Source organism: Anopheles coluzzii, chromosome 2, assembly GCF_943734685.1.
Source record: "Anopheles coluzzii chromosome 2, AcolN3, whole genome shotgun sequence".
Lineage (NCBI taxonomy): Eukaryota > Metazoa > Arthropoda > Insecta > Diptera > Culicidae > Anopheles > Anopheles coluzzii.
Window position 1 is genome coordinate 98,500,206 of NC_064670.1, and position 13,489 is coordinate 98,513,694.

The 13,489-nt window shown below is 48.9% G+C and overlaps 4 protein-coding genes across 7 annotated transcripts in view; 2 read left to right on the forward strand and 2 right to left on the reverse strand.

Annotated features, from left to right (window-relative positions):
- The window catches only part of LOC120947541 (alpha-tubulin N-acetyltransferase), a 600,156-nt gene that overhangs the window by 148,093 nt on the left and 438,574 nt on the right, over nucleotides 1–13,489 (reverse strand). The window lies entirely within an intron of this gene.
- On the forward strand, nucleotides 70–803 carry LOC120947334 (iron-sulfur cluster assembly scaffold protein IscU). Its single transcript, XM_040362560.2, has one exon. It carries the CDS (start codon nucleotides 197–199, stop codon nucleotides 650–652), a length of 456 nt encoding a protein of 151 aa, XP_040218494.1. The 5' UTR covers nucleotides 70–196; the 3' UTR covers nucleotides 653–803.
- LOC120948162 (protein ecdysoneless) lies at nucleotides 1,480–5,099 on the forward strand. 2 transcript variants are annotated; one of them, XM_040364208.2, is made up of 2 exons: nucleotides 1,480–2,136; nucleotides 2,215–5,099. In XM_040364208.2, the coding sequence occupies exons 1-2, from the start codon at nucleotides 1,866–1,868 to the stop codon at nucleotides 4,107–4,109; spliced, it is 2,166 nt and encodes a 721-aa protein (XP_040220142.2). In that variant the 5' UTR covers nucleotides 1,480–1,865; the 3' UTR covers nucleotides 4,110–5,099. The 2 variants fall into 2 exon arrangements, with proteins under 2 accessions (XP_040220142.2, XP_040220143.2); XM_040364209.2 differs by having other exon boundaries at nucleotides 1,480–2,124.
- Nucleotides 5,100–13,489, reverse strand: part of LOC120948163 (uncharacterized) — an 86,927-nt gene continuing 78,537 nt past the window's right edge. For all 3 annotated transcript variants that reach the window (XM_040364213.2, XM_040364210.2, XM_040364214.2), the window contains 4 exons: nucleotides 7,714–8,663; nucleotides 7,289–7,642; nucleotides 6,138–6,386; nucleotides 5,100–6,067 (listed from right to left, as the gene is read on the reverse strand). In XM_040364213.2, coding sequence (XP_040220147.1) covers nucleotides 5,794–6,067; nucleotides 6,138–6,386; nucleotides 7,289–7,642; nucleotides 7,714–7,748 — 912 coding nt within the window. In that variant the 5' untranslated portion in view covers nucleotides 7,749–8,663 and the 3' untranslated portion in view covers nucleotides 5,100–5,793. The remainder of the gene's footprint in view (nucleotides 6,068–6,137; nucleotides 6,387–7,288; nucleotides 7,643–7,713; nucleotides 8,664–13,489) is intronic.

Here is a 13,489-nt window from a genome sequence, read left to right on the forward strand (position 1 = left end):
CAACCACACGATATAAACACGGCGCTCCGCGCAGCACAGCAAAACATCTGGTTTTTGTTGTTGTCAATCAAAATACCACACCACAACGCAATTGTTTGTCGAGGAGTGCAATCGTGCTTGTGCGTTGAACCTGCTTGTGGAAAGTAACATTGAAATCGTTTGTGAATCGAAATACGCAACTCCCACAATAATCATCATGTCTCTGCCGCGCAACATCGGCACCCTGCTGAAGGTTTCGCGTGCCCGCAGCGTACCGGCCGCCCTGTACCATCAGAACGTGCTGGAGCACTACGAAAACCCGCGCAACGTCGGATCGCTCGATAAGAAGGACAAGAACGTCGGCACCGGGCTGGTCGGTGCTCCGGCTTGCGGTGACGTGATGAAGCTGCAGATTAAGGTGGACGAGAATGGGAAGATCATCGACGCCAAGTTCAAGACGTTCGGGTGCGGTTCGGCCATCGCTTCCAGCTCGCTGGCCACCGAATGGGTGAAGGGCAAGACGCTCGACCAGGCTGGGCAGCTGAAAAACACGGACATTGCGAAGGAGCTGTCGCTGCCGCCGGTCAAGCTGCACTGCTCGATGCTGGCGGAGGACGCCATCAAGGCGGCGCTGGAGGACTACAACAAGAAACAGAAGAAGGGTGGCGAGTAGGCCCTCTCGGCGGCATCCATGCATTCGGTTCGGAGGCGGAGATGATTGTGTATGATAAGGAAGGCGATGTATTAGTTTGTATGTTTGGTGCAACTTGCTGTATGCTTAGTCAATAAAACTCATTTATTGGTGTTGAACAAGTAAAACAAAAGGGGTGAAAGAGTTCCTTTGTCGCAAATAAGCATTTTTGTGCATTTCCGGGGGCGATGTAAACAAAGTCAGGCTGTTCAAGAGACCGGTAGTTTGCGGGTGTTTACGTAACGATAGTGAAGGAATGATGCATCGTTTTTCTTCGATCCTTTGAGATAGATGGGGAAATAATTCTAGAACGATGATTCATGATAAATAGTGCAGAACTATTTCATAATGTTGGAAAAGATCTGAAAGCTGATAATACTATCGTGAGAAAACAAGTGCTTAAGATACAATAATGCAAACATACGACGAAAGAATGGAAAATGCTAGTAAAACATTGTATTTCCCGTACAAAGAGCAGTGAACTTTCCTATCGCAAATTCTACTTTGAATTGCATTTTGCATCTTTCCCCCCATGCTGTTGTTAGCTGCCGTCTACACAAAGCTGGCCTTGAACTTGATGACTTTTTTTTAAATTCAAATCCCCGTTTATCACAAGAAATATAAAAATGAAGTAAAATGAATTGAACTTTATTAACTTTTCATTCTCTTCAGCCAGTATTGCTCCAAACTTTTCCAAAAAATATTCATTTTTAACATTTCTCAACATTTGTTTCGCGCCAAGTGTAAATTTCACAAATTGCGCTTCAAGTGAAGTGTTGAACCATGTGTGCTAAACATACGCACGAACTGTCAACTGTCAAAACACAAAAGGCGGTTTGTGCAAAAACAAATCGCGCACAGCTCACGGAACGTGAAATTGTTCAAAAAAGTTGCAAAAAAATGCATACAATCAAGCTTTAGTTAGTGTAATAATATTTAGTGACGCATCCCCACACCATTGCACAATCACAATTTAGTGCCAGCTAGCAGAAACACACATCAATCACGTGTCGAAAGGTTCCGGAGTAGGGGAAGGCTTTGTTTGCGTCGTCCTTAAACTTCTTCCCCCTCCTTCTCGCTCTCTACGGCAATATCGATTGAATCTGCTGGGGCGAGGGCAAACACCCTGTCGAAGGCAAACCAGTTAGTCCAAAAAGGTTCGCTACTATTCCAAGCTTCCTGCATAAACGAAACGATGTCACACCGCGAGATACTGCAGTCCATCCGGGAGGACGATTTTGTCGAGTACTTCCTGTTTCCTGCCCGCCCATCCGACCCGTCCGATGTGGAGCTGGAGAACAACGAACACGCCCTGGAGCCACTGCTGCAGGAGGTGAACCGGTTGGCGGAAGCGTTCTGTCAGCGGTACATCTGGCATCGGGACGGATTTCGTGTCGTGCCGCGGCTGCTAAACGACTCCCGCATGCTGATCGAGGCGGCCGAGGGACAGAATGGTACGGCAAATGGTAAGTGCGTGCGATGGAGGAGGGGGGACAGCATAGTGAGCGTCATGTTTGAACTTTGTTCGCGTTTTCTATTTTTAGCGAAACTACCCTCTCATCTGTACGGGATTTCCCACGTCGGTGACAACATACAGGATGAGTGGTTCATTGTCGCGCTGCTCTTTCACTTGACCGAGCGCATTCCCGGGCTGGTGGCGCGCGTTGTGGATGCGGACGGTGAGTTCCTGCTGATCGAGGCGGCCGAACAGTTGCCCCGCTGGGCCAATCCGGAAAGCTGCGAGGGGAAAGTTTTCATCTGCAATGGCACGCTGCGATTGGTGCAGCCCAGGGAGGAGGGGCAGCAGGAGTCGCTAGAGATACAGGATGCACTGGAACGGGTGCGTGGCACGGAAGGGGCAAAGTATTGCGTTAGCGCCGAGGTAGATCAATGCATACGCGAACGGATTCAGGGCTTCCCGGAGGACATTGTGGAGCATCACCATCGTGCGACGGTAAGTGTGCCCGTTGGTGTGGCGGCAGTGCTGCGCGAAAACCCGCAACTAGTCGCACCGGCCGTGCTGGCCTTCTGTGGGCGCGATCCGATCGATCTGAAAGCGTGCCGGGCGATGCGTTACTTTCCGCCGGAAAATTGCGTCAACGTTAGCGTCACCTTTACGAAGTGTTTGTACGCAATGTTGGCACAGAGCCGGTACCTGCCGGACCGTCGGACCGGCTGGACGATCCCTCTGTCAACCGATCCGGCGTACAAAGCGCACATGCTCGGTGTGAAGCTGGCCTGTGGGTTCGAGATACTGGCATCGCAGGCGAAAACTTCCCGCACGGACTGGGACACGGATAAGGGGTGGAAGAGTTACTACGAATCGCTCAAAGCGAAGGGATACTTCCGGGACAATATCGAGGGTTCGCAGGAGCATACGAAGCTGCTGGCGATAGCACGGGAATACTACGCAGAAAACCGTGACTCGATGCGTACCACCCCGAAGATAGGGGAGGAAATCGTTTCCATCCTGAAGCGCAACGAATGGGACGTGGAGGAGCTGCGCCGGGAGAGTGCGGAGCTACCGCCCGCGGACAGCGACGATTGGATGAACATTTCGCCCGAAGAGCTCGACCAGCTGCTGACCAAGCGGTACGGTGCGAAGAAGCTGTTCTCGCTCAATGGCAACAACGCGAACGCGGCGGCGGAAACGTTCACCTCGATGGTGAGCGATTTTCTCGACCAGAAATCGGAATACGATGGCGTTGTGGTGGAGGACGATAAGGACGCTGAGCAGGCGGCAAAGGCCGTGCTGGCCAAGCTTGATTTGGGCCCGCTTAAATCACCCACCAAACCGAAGCGCACGAAAAGCAAGGGAGCACACGATCGACAGAAAGGTCAACAGAACAGCAAGAGCGCCACATCCGTACCGGATGCGGGCAGCACGGTAGCGCAGGAATCGCCGTTCCATCAGTCGGTGGACTTTGATGCGGGCGCGTTTGGGATGCACGTGCGCAACATGCTCGATCTGCTCATACCCGAGGATCGGTGGGATTCGTCGGACGAGTCGGAAATGAGCGACTACAGCCAGGATGAGTACGATCGCAACATAGAGGACATGTCGCCGACACGCACGAACCGGGCGGTCCAGAGCGAGCTGCAGACGTACATGGCACAGATGGATCGCGAGCTGGCGGGGACGACGATCGGCAAGAGCTTCGAAACGGCCATCGACGATGGGGAGGAGGGAGGGGACGAGGGTGATGGTGGCAAAAGTTCCGCACCGACTGCCGCGGGCGATGATTTCGACGACATTGAAACGTTCAAACCGGTCAACATCGACGTCAACACGCTGCGCAACATGATGGAAAGCTACCAGTCGCAGCTCGGTGGGCCGGGTCCGGCGGCCAATCTGCTCGGCTCGATGGGTGTACAGATCTCGAAGGGTGGGGCGAAGGGTGGCGAGAAAGGGGGAAGCACACAGCAGACGGATGTTTAATTGTTCTTCTTTATCAATCTCGCGCTTAAGGTGTAACTTCTCCCCCCCCTCCCCTCCCCCCGTGTGTGACCAATTTTGTGTGTCATAGTATACAATGCTTACATCACTCCCATTGTCCCGCCCCTACTCTCCTGCCAGTGCCAGTTAGGTGGATGTTGTTTTTCGAAATGAAAAAACAAAACATTCTACGCTTTTTTTATCCTAAGATCGATGCACCACCCCGAAGAAATGTCTCACGAATTGCGTCCATTTTGCTAATGCATTTTTATCATAGGCGTAGAGAGTAGGTAGTATCAGTATGTAAGGGAATAGTTTTTTTAAATTAGGCTCGGATAGAATCCGTTTTCTTTTTATCCCGCTTAGCGTACGCGTATCCTCCCGACCTCCATGACCTTTTCCCCTCATTACCGCATTTTCAATCACTTTTGTCTCAATTAGATTAAACGATGCATCAGGCAAGGAACAAGGTTAAATAGGTGAAAGAGTTTACCCCAGAGTTTAGTGTTGAGTGTTTAAAGGAATTTAAGAAATCGTATCTTGGTGCTGAAACGTAAATGAACGTACAAATGAACTCCAGGCTCCTGGTTGAGCAGCTGATAGAGAACGGATAGGCAAGAGCGGATAAGAAGAAGCAAGGATGCAATTAATTTCAATATCAATCACAATTACAGTATAAGTATCTGCGAAACACGTGCAGTTCGTGTTTCCTCCTGGCTGCGAAGTCGTCGCTCATTTTACTTACACTTACTTACCTACCCTTTTAAGCTATTTTATAGCGTTAACGTACACTTCTTACCTCCGGTATTACTGAATCGACGCAACGCAAAGCTTTGTAGTGCGAGCAGGCGGTTAAGCCATCTACCAATCCCGAAGGATAGGCCATTTTTGAAACGGCAAACACAGTTTTTCTATGTACGTGTACGTCTACAACTAGCCATGGATGAATAATAAAAAAAACCCCAACGCATTATGCCATGCTGCATTACGCAATTATGATGATATTAAAAAAAAAACATTCATTCCTTTATTACATTAAATTAAAGTTGGATTATTTACAGAGTGATTTTTTTTTTAAATGGACCGGAGAGGACGGATTCATTCGTTCATTATAATTGGCCGTTTAATCGATTACCTTTATTATTATTATTATAGTTATCATTATCAACCGTCAACTTAACTGGATTGTGTTGGTTTCTATGCTTCTAATCAGGTTACGATTATTGCTTCAAGTTAAAATTCCCTACCAGCTAGTTAAAGTTATACTTTCGTTCGTATTCACCGCTTCGTATTCGTTCGTTCCGTTTAATCTTCTTGCGCGAGACACCCGAACACACGCACCACAGGCTGCGCTATGACCCGGCGGCGGTGTGACAAAATCGTTGCGAAATCATTTAATTTAAATGGTTAGTAACTTGGTTTTGCGGGGGGTTGGACGGCTGTGAAAGGATAAAGACTCTGGGGGTGGGAAACCAATTCCCTCCGATATAAGTTAGCATTAATGCGTGTAAAAGTAACTGTCACTGCTGGTTCAAGGTGTTTGGCACCTGTCTAGTTTAACAAGTATTAAATTGTAATTCTTTTGCATTAAAAATCCTTTCACGATGATTAAACGAAAGGCCCCTCCTTTACATCTTCGCTCACAAACTCTCTGGACTACTGAACAATCGTAATAACGTGACACTCCTCAATACCGTGTAATGTCGCGATCGGAGTATTTGCCGCTCATTTTGCTAACGGAAAACCGATCCGAGTATCGATCGCGCTCGTCGAACCGATCCGTCTTGTAGTCGATCTCCTGCGGCGTGTAGCCGATGCTCTTCTGCCAATGCTTCGTCCAGTAGAGGTCCTCGTTCTTCAGCTGGGACGGTGTCTTCGCATCCCGGCACACGATCACGCAGTAGATCATGCTGCCGATCAGTGTGCCGAAGCCGAAGATAAGGAACACCACGCCCAGGATCCTGTGAAGGAGCGGAGTGATGAGGACATTGTTAGTGGATTGGTATTGGAAGACTTCAAGGCGTCACTTACCAAACAAACAGTGGCTCCATGAACTGCATCACTATGACAAAGCCGAGTGTGATCAGGATTAGGCCAAGGTTTAGCAGCAGCATCAGACAGCAAACACCCTTCACGTTCGGGCAGAACGGGTTCGGGGCGGACATGGCCTCTACCTTGGCACCGTGACGCCGCGAACTGCGACCCGTTTTGGCCGTGCTGGCAACACTGTACACACTGCGCGGTCCGCGGGATTGATGCGTCCGGTGGGCACTGTAACGACTGGAACGGAAAAGGGGAAGAAGTTGCCATTAGTATTGTACTAGTTATGGGACTGATCTCTAAACCCATATTGGCTTTGAAATTAATATTCCCTGAAACTGCTCCTGAAGCTATAACGACCTTGGAATAGGCCGTTTCTGAATTGCTCCACACTGCATACCACATTAGCGTACTATATTCCTGTCCTGGAAATGATCCTGAGCCTATGCTGGTGATCGAATCCATAACAGACCTGGAATTGATACCGAACCTATATCGATCGTGGAGTTGAGCTCCTGACCAGAGGGCATTGAATTGATTCATGAAGCCCATTCAGATCCCGGATTATATTTGGACCTCATCATGATCATGATCACCTGGAGCTGATTCTGAAATCATCCCGGTCATGAAAGTGATGCCGAACCTATAAAAATCCGGACGGAAATTCTGGATCTTGATCACATACTGGTATTTGCACTTCGACCCTGGTTTTGGTCCTTTACCGGTTCCGCAATAGATCTTGAAGCCATCCCAATCTAGGAACTGATCTTGAACCCACACAGCTCCTCATACATATCCTTATCCCAGACCCTTTGCAATGGTCCACAACTCATATCGATCCTGGAACTAATCCTGAACTCTTAATGCTTCTGCAATTTATTCATAATCGATATGAGTCCTGGAACTAATTCCAAACCCAAATAGCTCCTAGAACTTATACAGAACTCATACCGTTTCTTAGAAGTGATCTCCAACCTATCCATTTCTGGAATTGCTGATGAACCCACACTGATCTTGGACTTGATCCCCAACCCATACTGGTCTTAAAACTGATAAGAACTGTATCCTATAAGTCAAGCAACGAACCTATCCTGCTCCAAAAACCGATTCCGTTACCATATCCCCCTGAGCATTGCGCTTACCTTATTTCCGACGGTGCCTTGTAAGCCGCGGATGTGACGTAGATATCGCTGCCCGTTTCACCGCCATGATCGTAGCTGAGCGCGGACGGTGCCCTCGGTGGGGCGCGCGTCGGTGGACTAGAGAGCGGCCGCGGGCCACCGTTGTTCTGGTACTTGTGCTCGGGGCGTGATTTGCGGGCCGGCGCAGTCGGTGGTGTGGCTCGCTCGTTCGCCACCGTATACTCGGACAGCGTGCGCTCCGAGGGGGCCCGCTGGCTATCCTCGCCATCGGTCGAGTAGCCCCGGTTGGCCTGTGCGTACGGCAGATCTACCGTATCGCGACCGTGCGTTGCCACATAGTGGTTACCCTTTACCCTGCAAAGACAAAGACAGTTGGATGTTAGCTGGAACAGTGAATAGCGCACATACGATCATGTCGCACTTACTTCTTCACGGTACGTTCGTGAATGTTCTTCAACATGTTGACTGTGGATGTTGAAATGATGGGGTGTACAGGGGGGAAAGATTGGAGATGATCCAAGCCACAACGGTTGAACTGAAGCTAGATTACAACGTCTTAAAGCTAATGCCACTTCTTAATTTGTACACAGAAGCACGCACACGAGTCGATCGTTTTTAGGCACTAAACTGTTGCCGCAACAAAACGGGCACGCGGATCAGAAAACACGGTACGCACGCTGGCACATTCGGAGAGATGACTTGGCAATGCTGGGTCGTCCGTTTTTTTTTCATGCACACACTTTGACCCAATAATGGGAGACCACCAACCGTTTCGGAATCTCCAGTTTTCTGCTCACTCACTGTATCTCTTGTGCGGGCATTAGGATTAGGACTTTGGTGATCGTTTTTTGTTGTTTACTGTTTCTTGAAACGATCGTGCGTCTTTGATGAGTTTGTTTGCGTGTTTAGAGAAGATCCTAAGTTCTTTTTTCCTCTTTTAAGAGCGGCAAATTAAATGATTCCACTGTTTCACAAGAAAAACACACACACAGACAACACAACAATAATCACGATGATCTCTTCTCAGGAACTGTGGAACACACGAGAGAGCTCCCTTATTCCCAGTTATTCATATGCACGGCCGGCCATCATTATTATAGTCAGCGTGATCTGCAGCTTCCATTACGATCATCGTAACATCGTTCCATCATCATCGTCGTCGTCGTCGTCAGCCAGACCTCACGGTCATTATCGGTTTGGCAACATCCAAACCTAGCCTTTGGGCCAGCAAACCTCCCTTCCGAAAAAACTGACGGAGGATCACACTCTCGCTGTCGTCATTGGAATTCGATCGGTGGTGTACGATCCAGTATGGATGGCTCTTCGTTCGGTCGGTGGGAATTTCCGAATGCAAAAAAAAAAACAGGCGCTTAAGCTGAAAGTGAAAAGAGAGAGAGAGAGAGAGGAAAAAACACTCAAATTCGGTTACAAAATTGTTGCTCAAAGGAAAACTGAAATAGATGCAAGGGGGATGGCACAAGTCGGCTTAAAATGGGGGGCATTTAGATGATCAAATTGGCTCACGCTCGTGCCTCGCGTGTTTGGTGGCGTTGGAGTTGAAGATGAGCTGCAAACGGATTATAATGCCTCGCCGACTGTGTTGCTGTGAGTTTGCCAAACAAAGGTCCGCGCTACCTGGGAGCTTTTGAACAATTTAGCTCCAAGCATTGGCATGGCATGGCTATGGAGCATGAGGGAAGCTTTTGGGAGAAATATCATCGAAGAAGCAATTTGCATCATCATCATCCGTATAATTAGCCTGCAATTGGAATTGGTTGCGGCGGGTTTTCGGCCGTTCGGTTCGCGTGCGTTTGGCACGTTCGCTTTTGCGGAGGCGAGACGATTGGAAGGAAAGAGCGTGTGAACAAAAAAGAACAAACGCCTTCAAACACAATTTAATGGCCTGAAATACATCAAAAGAGCGGCAACACAGCTTTTGGAACAATTAAAACAATATCGACCCCGATTTGGAGAGCGCCATTGACTGTGTGGTACACTGGGTGCAATCAGTGTGATTAATTCACTCACTTCTCGTTCGCCGGGTAAATTAAACTACCGGCTGAGCAACCGGCTTTTCTTATTACACTTCGGGGGAGGGTTGGGGGAGGAAAAATGATTCATCGAACCCGATTCATCACCAACAAGCAGCGCAACAAGCGTGACAAATGAAGCTGTCGCGAGAAAAAGGATGCGCTCCTGTCGGCCCTGTCCCTGTCTTGATAATTAAACAACGTGTCTTCATCCATTGTCTAAAGCAGCAATCCATCTGCATGATTGATCAATGCAAGAAGTTGGTAGAGCTTTTATATTAAACCATTTCTTTTTGCACATTAAATATTCTTCTTGGAAATGTGTTTGAAGGCTTGAAGGTTTGAGAAGGAGCACAAAAAAGGGACAAAATTTGAGTACAATTTAACCTGTTTCATCTATTCCCGCCATTCGTAGGGAGAACTCCCACGGACCGCCCAATCAATCGCTTTCGATCGAAGCGATAAAACAAGCGAAGAGTGATAGGAATTTGGAGGAAAAAACCTCCCTTTTGTGAACCCTTTTTCCCTTATTTCAGTCTTTTTTGTGTGTGTGTGTGTGCCTTTGCATTCTCAGAAGGGGCGAGAAGGACAGCTTAAGCTTTCGCGGGTGAACCATCAAAGCTTCCCTTCATACGAAGGGAAATAAATAAGGCAATATCGGGCAAGCTAATAGAGTGCGGGCACACCTTCACTTGTGGGCCGCCCTCGCCCCGTTTGTAATTCGCAAACCTGTTGCCAACCTGACTCACGATTCAGGCAGGCAAACAACGACCGACAAAACAAAAACGGGGGCCGGGCAATGGTTCCCGTTAGGGTAGGTCAGCAAGCGCCATCGGGGTCCAAACGGGCATCCACCGCTTCGCATTCACACGATCGGAAGGGCGTGCAGGGTCTGCAGCAAATGTTGAAATATATGACACAGTCAAAAGAGTAATTGGCAAAACCGCCCGATTTGAGACCGACCGAAGCACAGACACACGGGTTCGTGACCGTGTTTCACCAGTCGGTTCTGAATCGGTTCTTAGGGATAGGGGATATCCAACTTCCACTCTGCAGGACACGCCCTTTCCTCCATTGACCGAGGACCGTGGCGGTAGCAAAAGGTGTGAAATTGTGGCCGTTCGGGAGGGCTCTCTCTGTGGTGGAGGGCTGGTGCGGTGCCATTTTTCATTCAACAGTTTAAAAAAACGGGCTCCCCTCGGTGTGCCGCACACGAGAAGCTCCTCGTGGATGGAACCTTGTGTCCGAGATGGAATGTGTCTGGCACGAACGAGTGTGCAATCAATAAAGCCAGCAGAGATCTCTGAACTCCCTCTGAACGCGAGGCACATTGGGAGTGGCTCGCGCTTGGTGTGGCGTCATCCTGCGCCGTCTTAAAACTTCGTGGGAAATTCCCTTTTAGTTCTCTTAGTTCTTGGCCGTGTCTTGGTTGGTGTTTATTGAGTTGTTCGAAAGGGAGGCACACTACACCGACACTACACTACGGGGAAGGGTGGCCTTGTTGGACGCGTCGCGGCACGGTTCACTTTGTCAAGAAGCGCTGCATCGGCATCATTGGGGCGTCATAATAAAGTGCAGCACCTGAAGCACCTTGTGCTTGTGTGAAGCTTTTCTTTTCCCTTTTTGGAGTAGTCGTCCTTCAGAGCGTGCTGAACTGAAGGAACTGATGACAGGGCTTTACAGCAGGCACAAAAACACTGCACTGATGTAATATTTACGCAGTCATCACCTACACGGACGTATGGGATTATTGATGGCTTTCTAGTTCTCAGTGGATGGATGACGACTAAACACAACAAAAAGCCCCCGTTGAAAAGTAAGCAACAAACGATTGAATGTGAACAAACAACTTCATCAATCAGAAGTCGTTGTCGACGGGCTTTTTTTCTTAAAGTAAACTGAATAATCTTCTCGATTTGTTTTAAACATGATGCAAAAGTAATGCCTAATCTCATACATACGGAATTGTAGCACCATTTTAAAACTGAACACATCGAACCAGTAACATTCGTTATACGGCACGATCCACCACTGTCAACGCGATCGCGACGTCGCGCAATCAACTGAGCCGCCGTTTGTTAGGTTAGTCCGTTGAGGTCGTGAAATTCCCCACCTTCTTGACCCACACCTTCTTGAAAAAAAAGGCTTAGCTGCTGTTTGTGCTTACAAAATGTTCACTTCCTTGCACCACTAATCAAACAAACGTCGTCACATTTTCGGGTGGTGGCGTTTAGGAAAAGGAGGAAATTCTTTGCACACTCGTTACGGGCGAGACACGCCCGCCACATCCGTCGGTGATTATTGTTAGAATTAACTCAAAAGCCGTTGCCGTGACGGTGAAGATTTGCGATGTGAAACTTCCGCAACCGTGGAACGGCCTTCAAAGGACACACATGCTACACCAACGACGCTGCTAGTGCCCTTTCGCTGACTTTGCTGGCAAATGGGCAGAGCGCGCGATCGCTAGCATGTTCCGCTGCCTCAAGGACGGACTCTTTGCGCGTATTTCCACATTGTCCGGTCTGTCATCTTAAAAAAAATGGGGGAATGTGGCCAAAGTGGGAGCTTTTAGTGCTTCTCCTACCCGGTTCTTTCCCGAGGGCGTTACAGGGTTTTCCAGGACACTTTATTGACTCCTTCTTATGGGAAAAGAACTTTATGTCATGGGAATTGGACTCTATAGCAAGCGTGTTGGACAAATCCAATAAGAATTTACAAGAAGTTTGTCCAAAAAGAGTGTCACATTATCCAATTCCCGTTGCATACAAGTTCACTTCCAATAGGGTCAAGGAAGTGTCCCACAACTATGAGAACCTCAAGAAAACCCTGTAAAGGCGGCAAGATCTTTTTGTAAAACTCTTCACAGAACGGTGGCTGTAGCAAAGCATCTCGGCATGCAGAGCGGACGTAAGAAGTGAAAATAAATGCACACCCTGGGAGGGCTTCAAGGGGGGAGATGGGGAGCAAAACCATTATCAACTCGTTTAGCGTTCAATTTCCATTAATTATAATTTTTTTGCTAGCTAGAGGGCAAACGCTACCGCCAGCCTCTCGACGAACAAGATCGCGCCCCTAGACCACCGTTGGGGCCGTTGGCCGTTGGTGAGAGCGAAACTGTAGCTGAAGATGTCGTTTTATCTGCCAATCGGCACCCTTTCTGGGCGGGTGGGGGAAAGGAGCGTGTATCAAGCTCAATTGGACGGGAATTTTTACGACGCTTTTGCCGTCGCGCCTGCCAGCAGAACGGCAGACGGGCGAAGAGTTCTGTAGATCTGCTAACGGAGATGCGAGAAAGCGGGAAGATGTGCCCGGTGGGCGATGAAAAAGGGAAACAATTACGTCGAAAAAGGGGATTGGGGTGAGGATTTTACCAATCGGAAACGCAATCAGTGCGCGCACCAGCCCCAGACCTTACTTTGTCTTCGTACGTGTGCGTTTTTTTTTTTGAAGCAAAGACACACCACCCCAAAAGCGGCCGATGGAAAACAATCGCGGTTTTAATCGCCCTTACACACGTGGGAGAGACAGAGGATAAGGGATTGCCGGCACGCCGGCCTTCGGGGGATTACGCGACCACGGATCGGTGCAGCTAGTGCAGCGGCAGCGGCATTGACGGCACGTCGAAGCAGCGAAGGACTCCTCCATCCCATCTTTGGGATGGGCGATGATTGTAACGAGCTGCATCGTCGGGGTGGACGATAAGAACACACCATGCCCGCGCAAGGAATGTCAAGTTCGCCTGTGAGTTCTGTTGCCAGTCGGGTTTGCCATTCTTGGGGTGCCGCGCGATCGTTTCACTTCGGGTAGGGGCGAGCAACAACCAACGGGTGAGATCTTGTAAAATGACAGATAATTGATGTGCCGCACGGTGCACGGGGGAGAGCTTTTGTTTCTGCACCATTTTCTAAGCGTAGGGGTGGTGTGGACAAAAGGGGAGAAGGGGAAGTCCAATGCCGAATGGGTTTGCAGGCATGGGTAATACCGGTGTATCATCACACAAGGTCCATTCCCTTCGGCACTGTTGGCCGGGTATCACTGACTTCAAACAAACGTCCCCGACCGAACGCCTTGTGACCACATCCATTTGATTACAAGAGAGACAAAGACAAAGAGAGAGTCTGAGAGAGAGAGAGAGAGAGAGAGAGAGAGAGAATAGCTGCTGACAATAATG

What these genes read in the sequence shown, in the direction of transcription:
- LOC120947334 (XM_040362560.2), top strand. Translation starts at nt 197, where the DNA reads ATGTCTCTGCCGCGCAACATCGGCACCCTGCTGAAGGTTTCGCGTGCC.
- LOC120948162 (XM_040364208.2), top strand. Translation starts at nt 1,866, where the DNA reads ATGTCACACCGCGAGATACTGCAGTCCATCCGGGAGGACGATTTTGTC. An exon ending in ACAGAATGGTACGGCAAATG is followed by an intron (nt 2,137 to 2,214) that starts GTAAGTGCGTGC and finishes TTCTATTTTTAG; the next exon opens with CGAAACTACCCTCTCATCTG.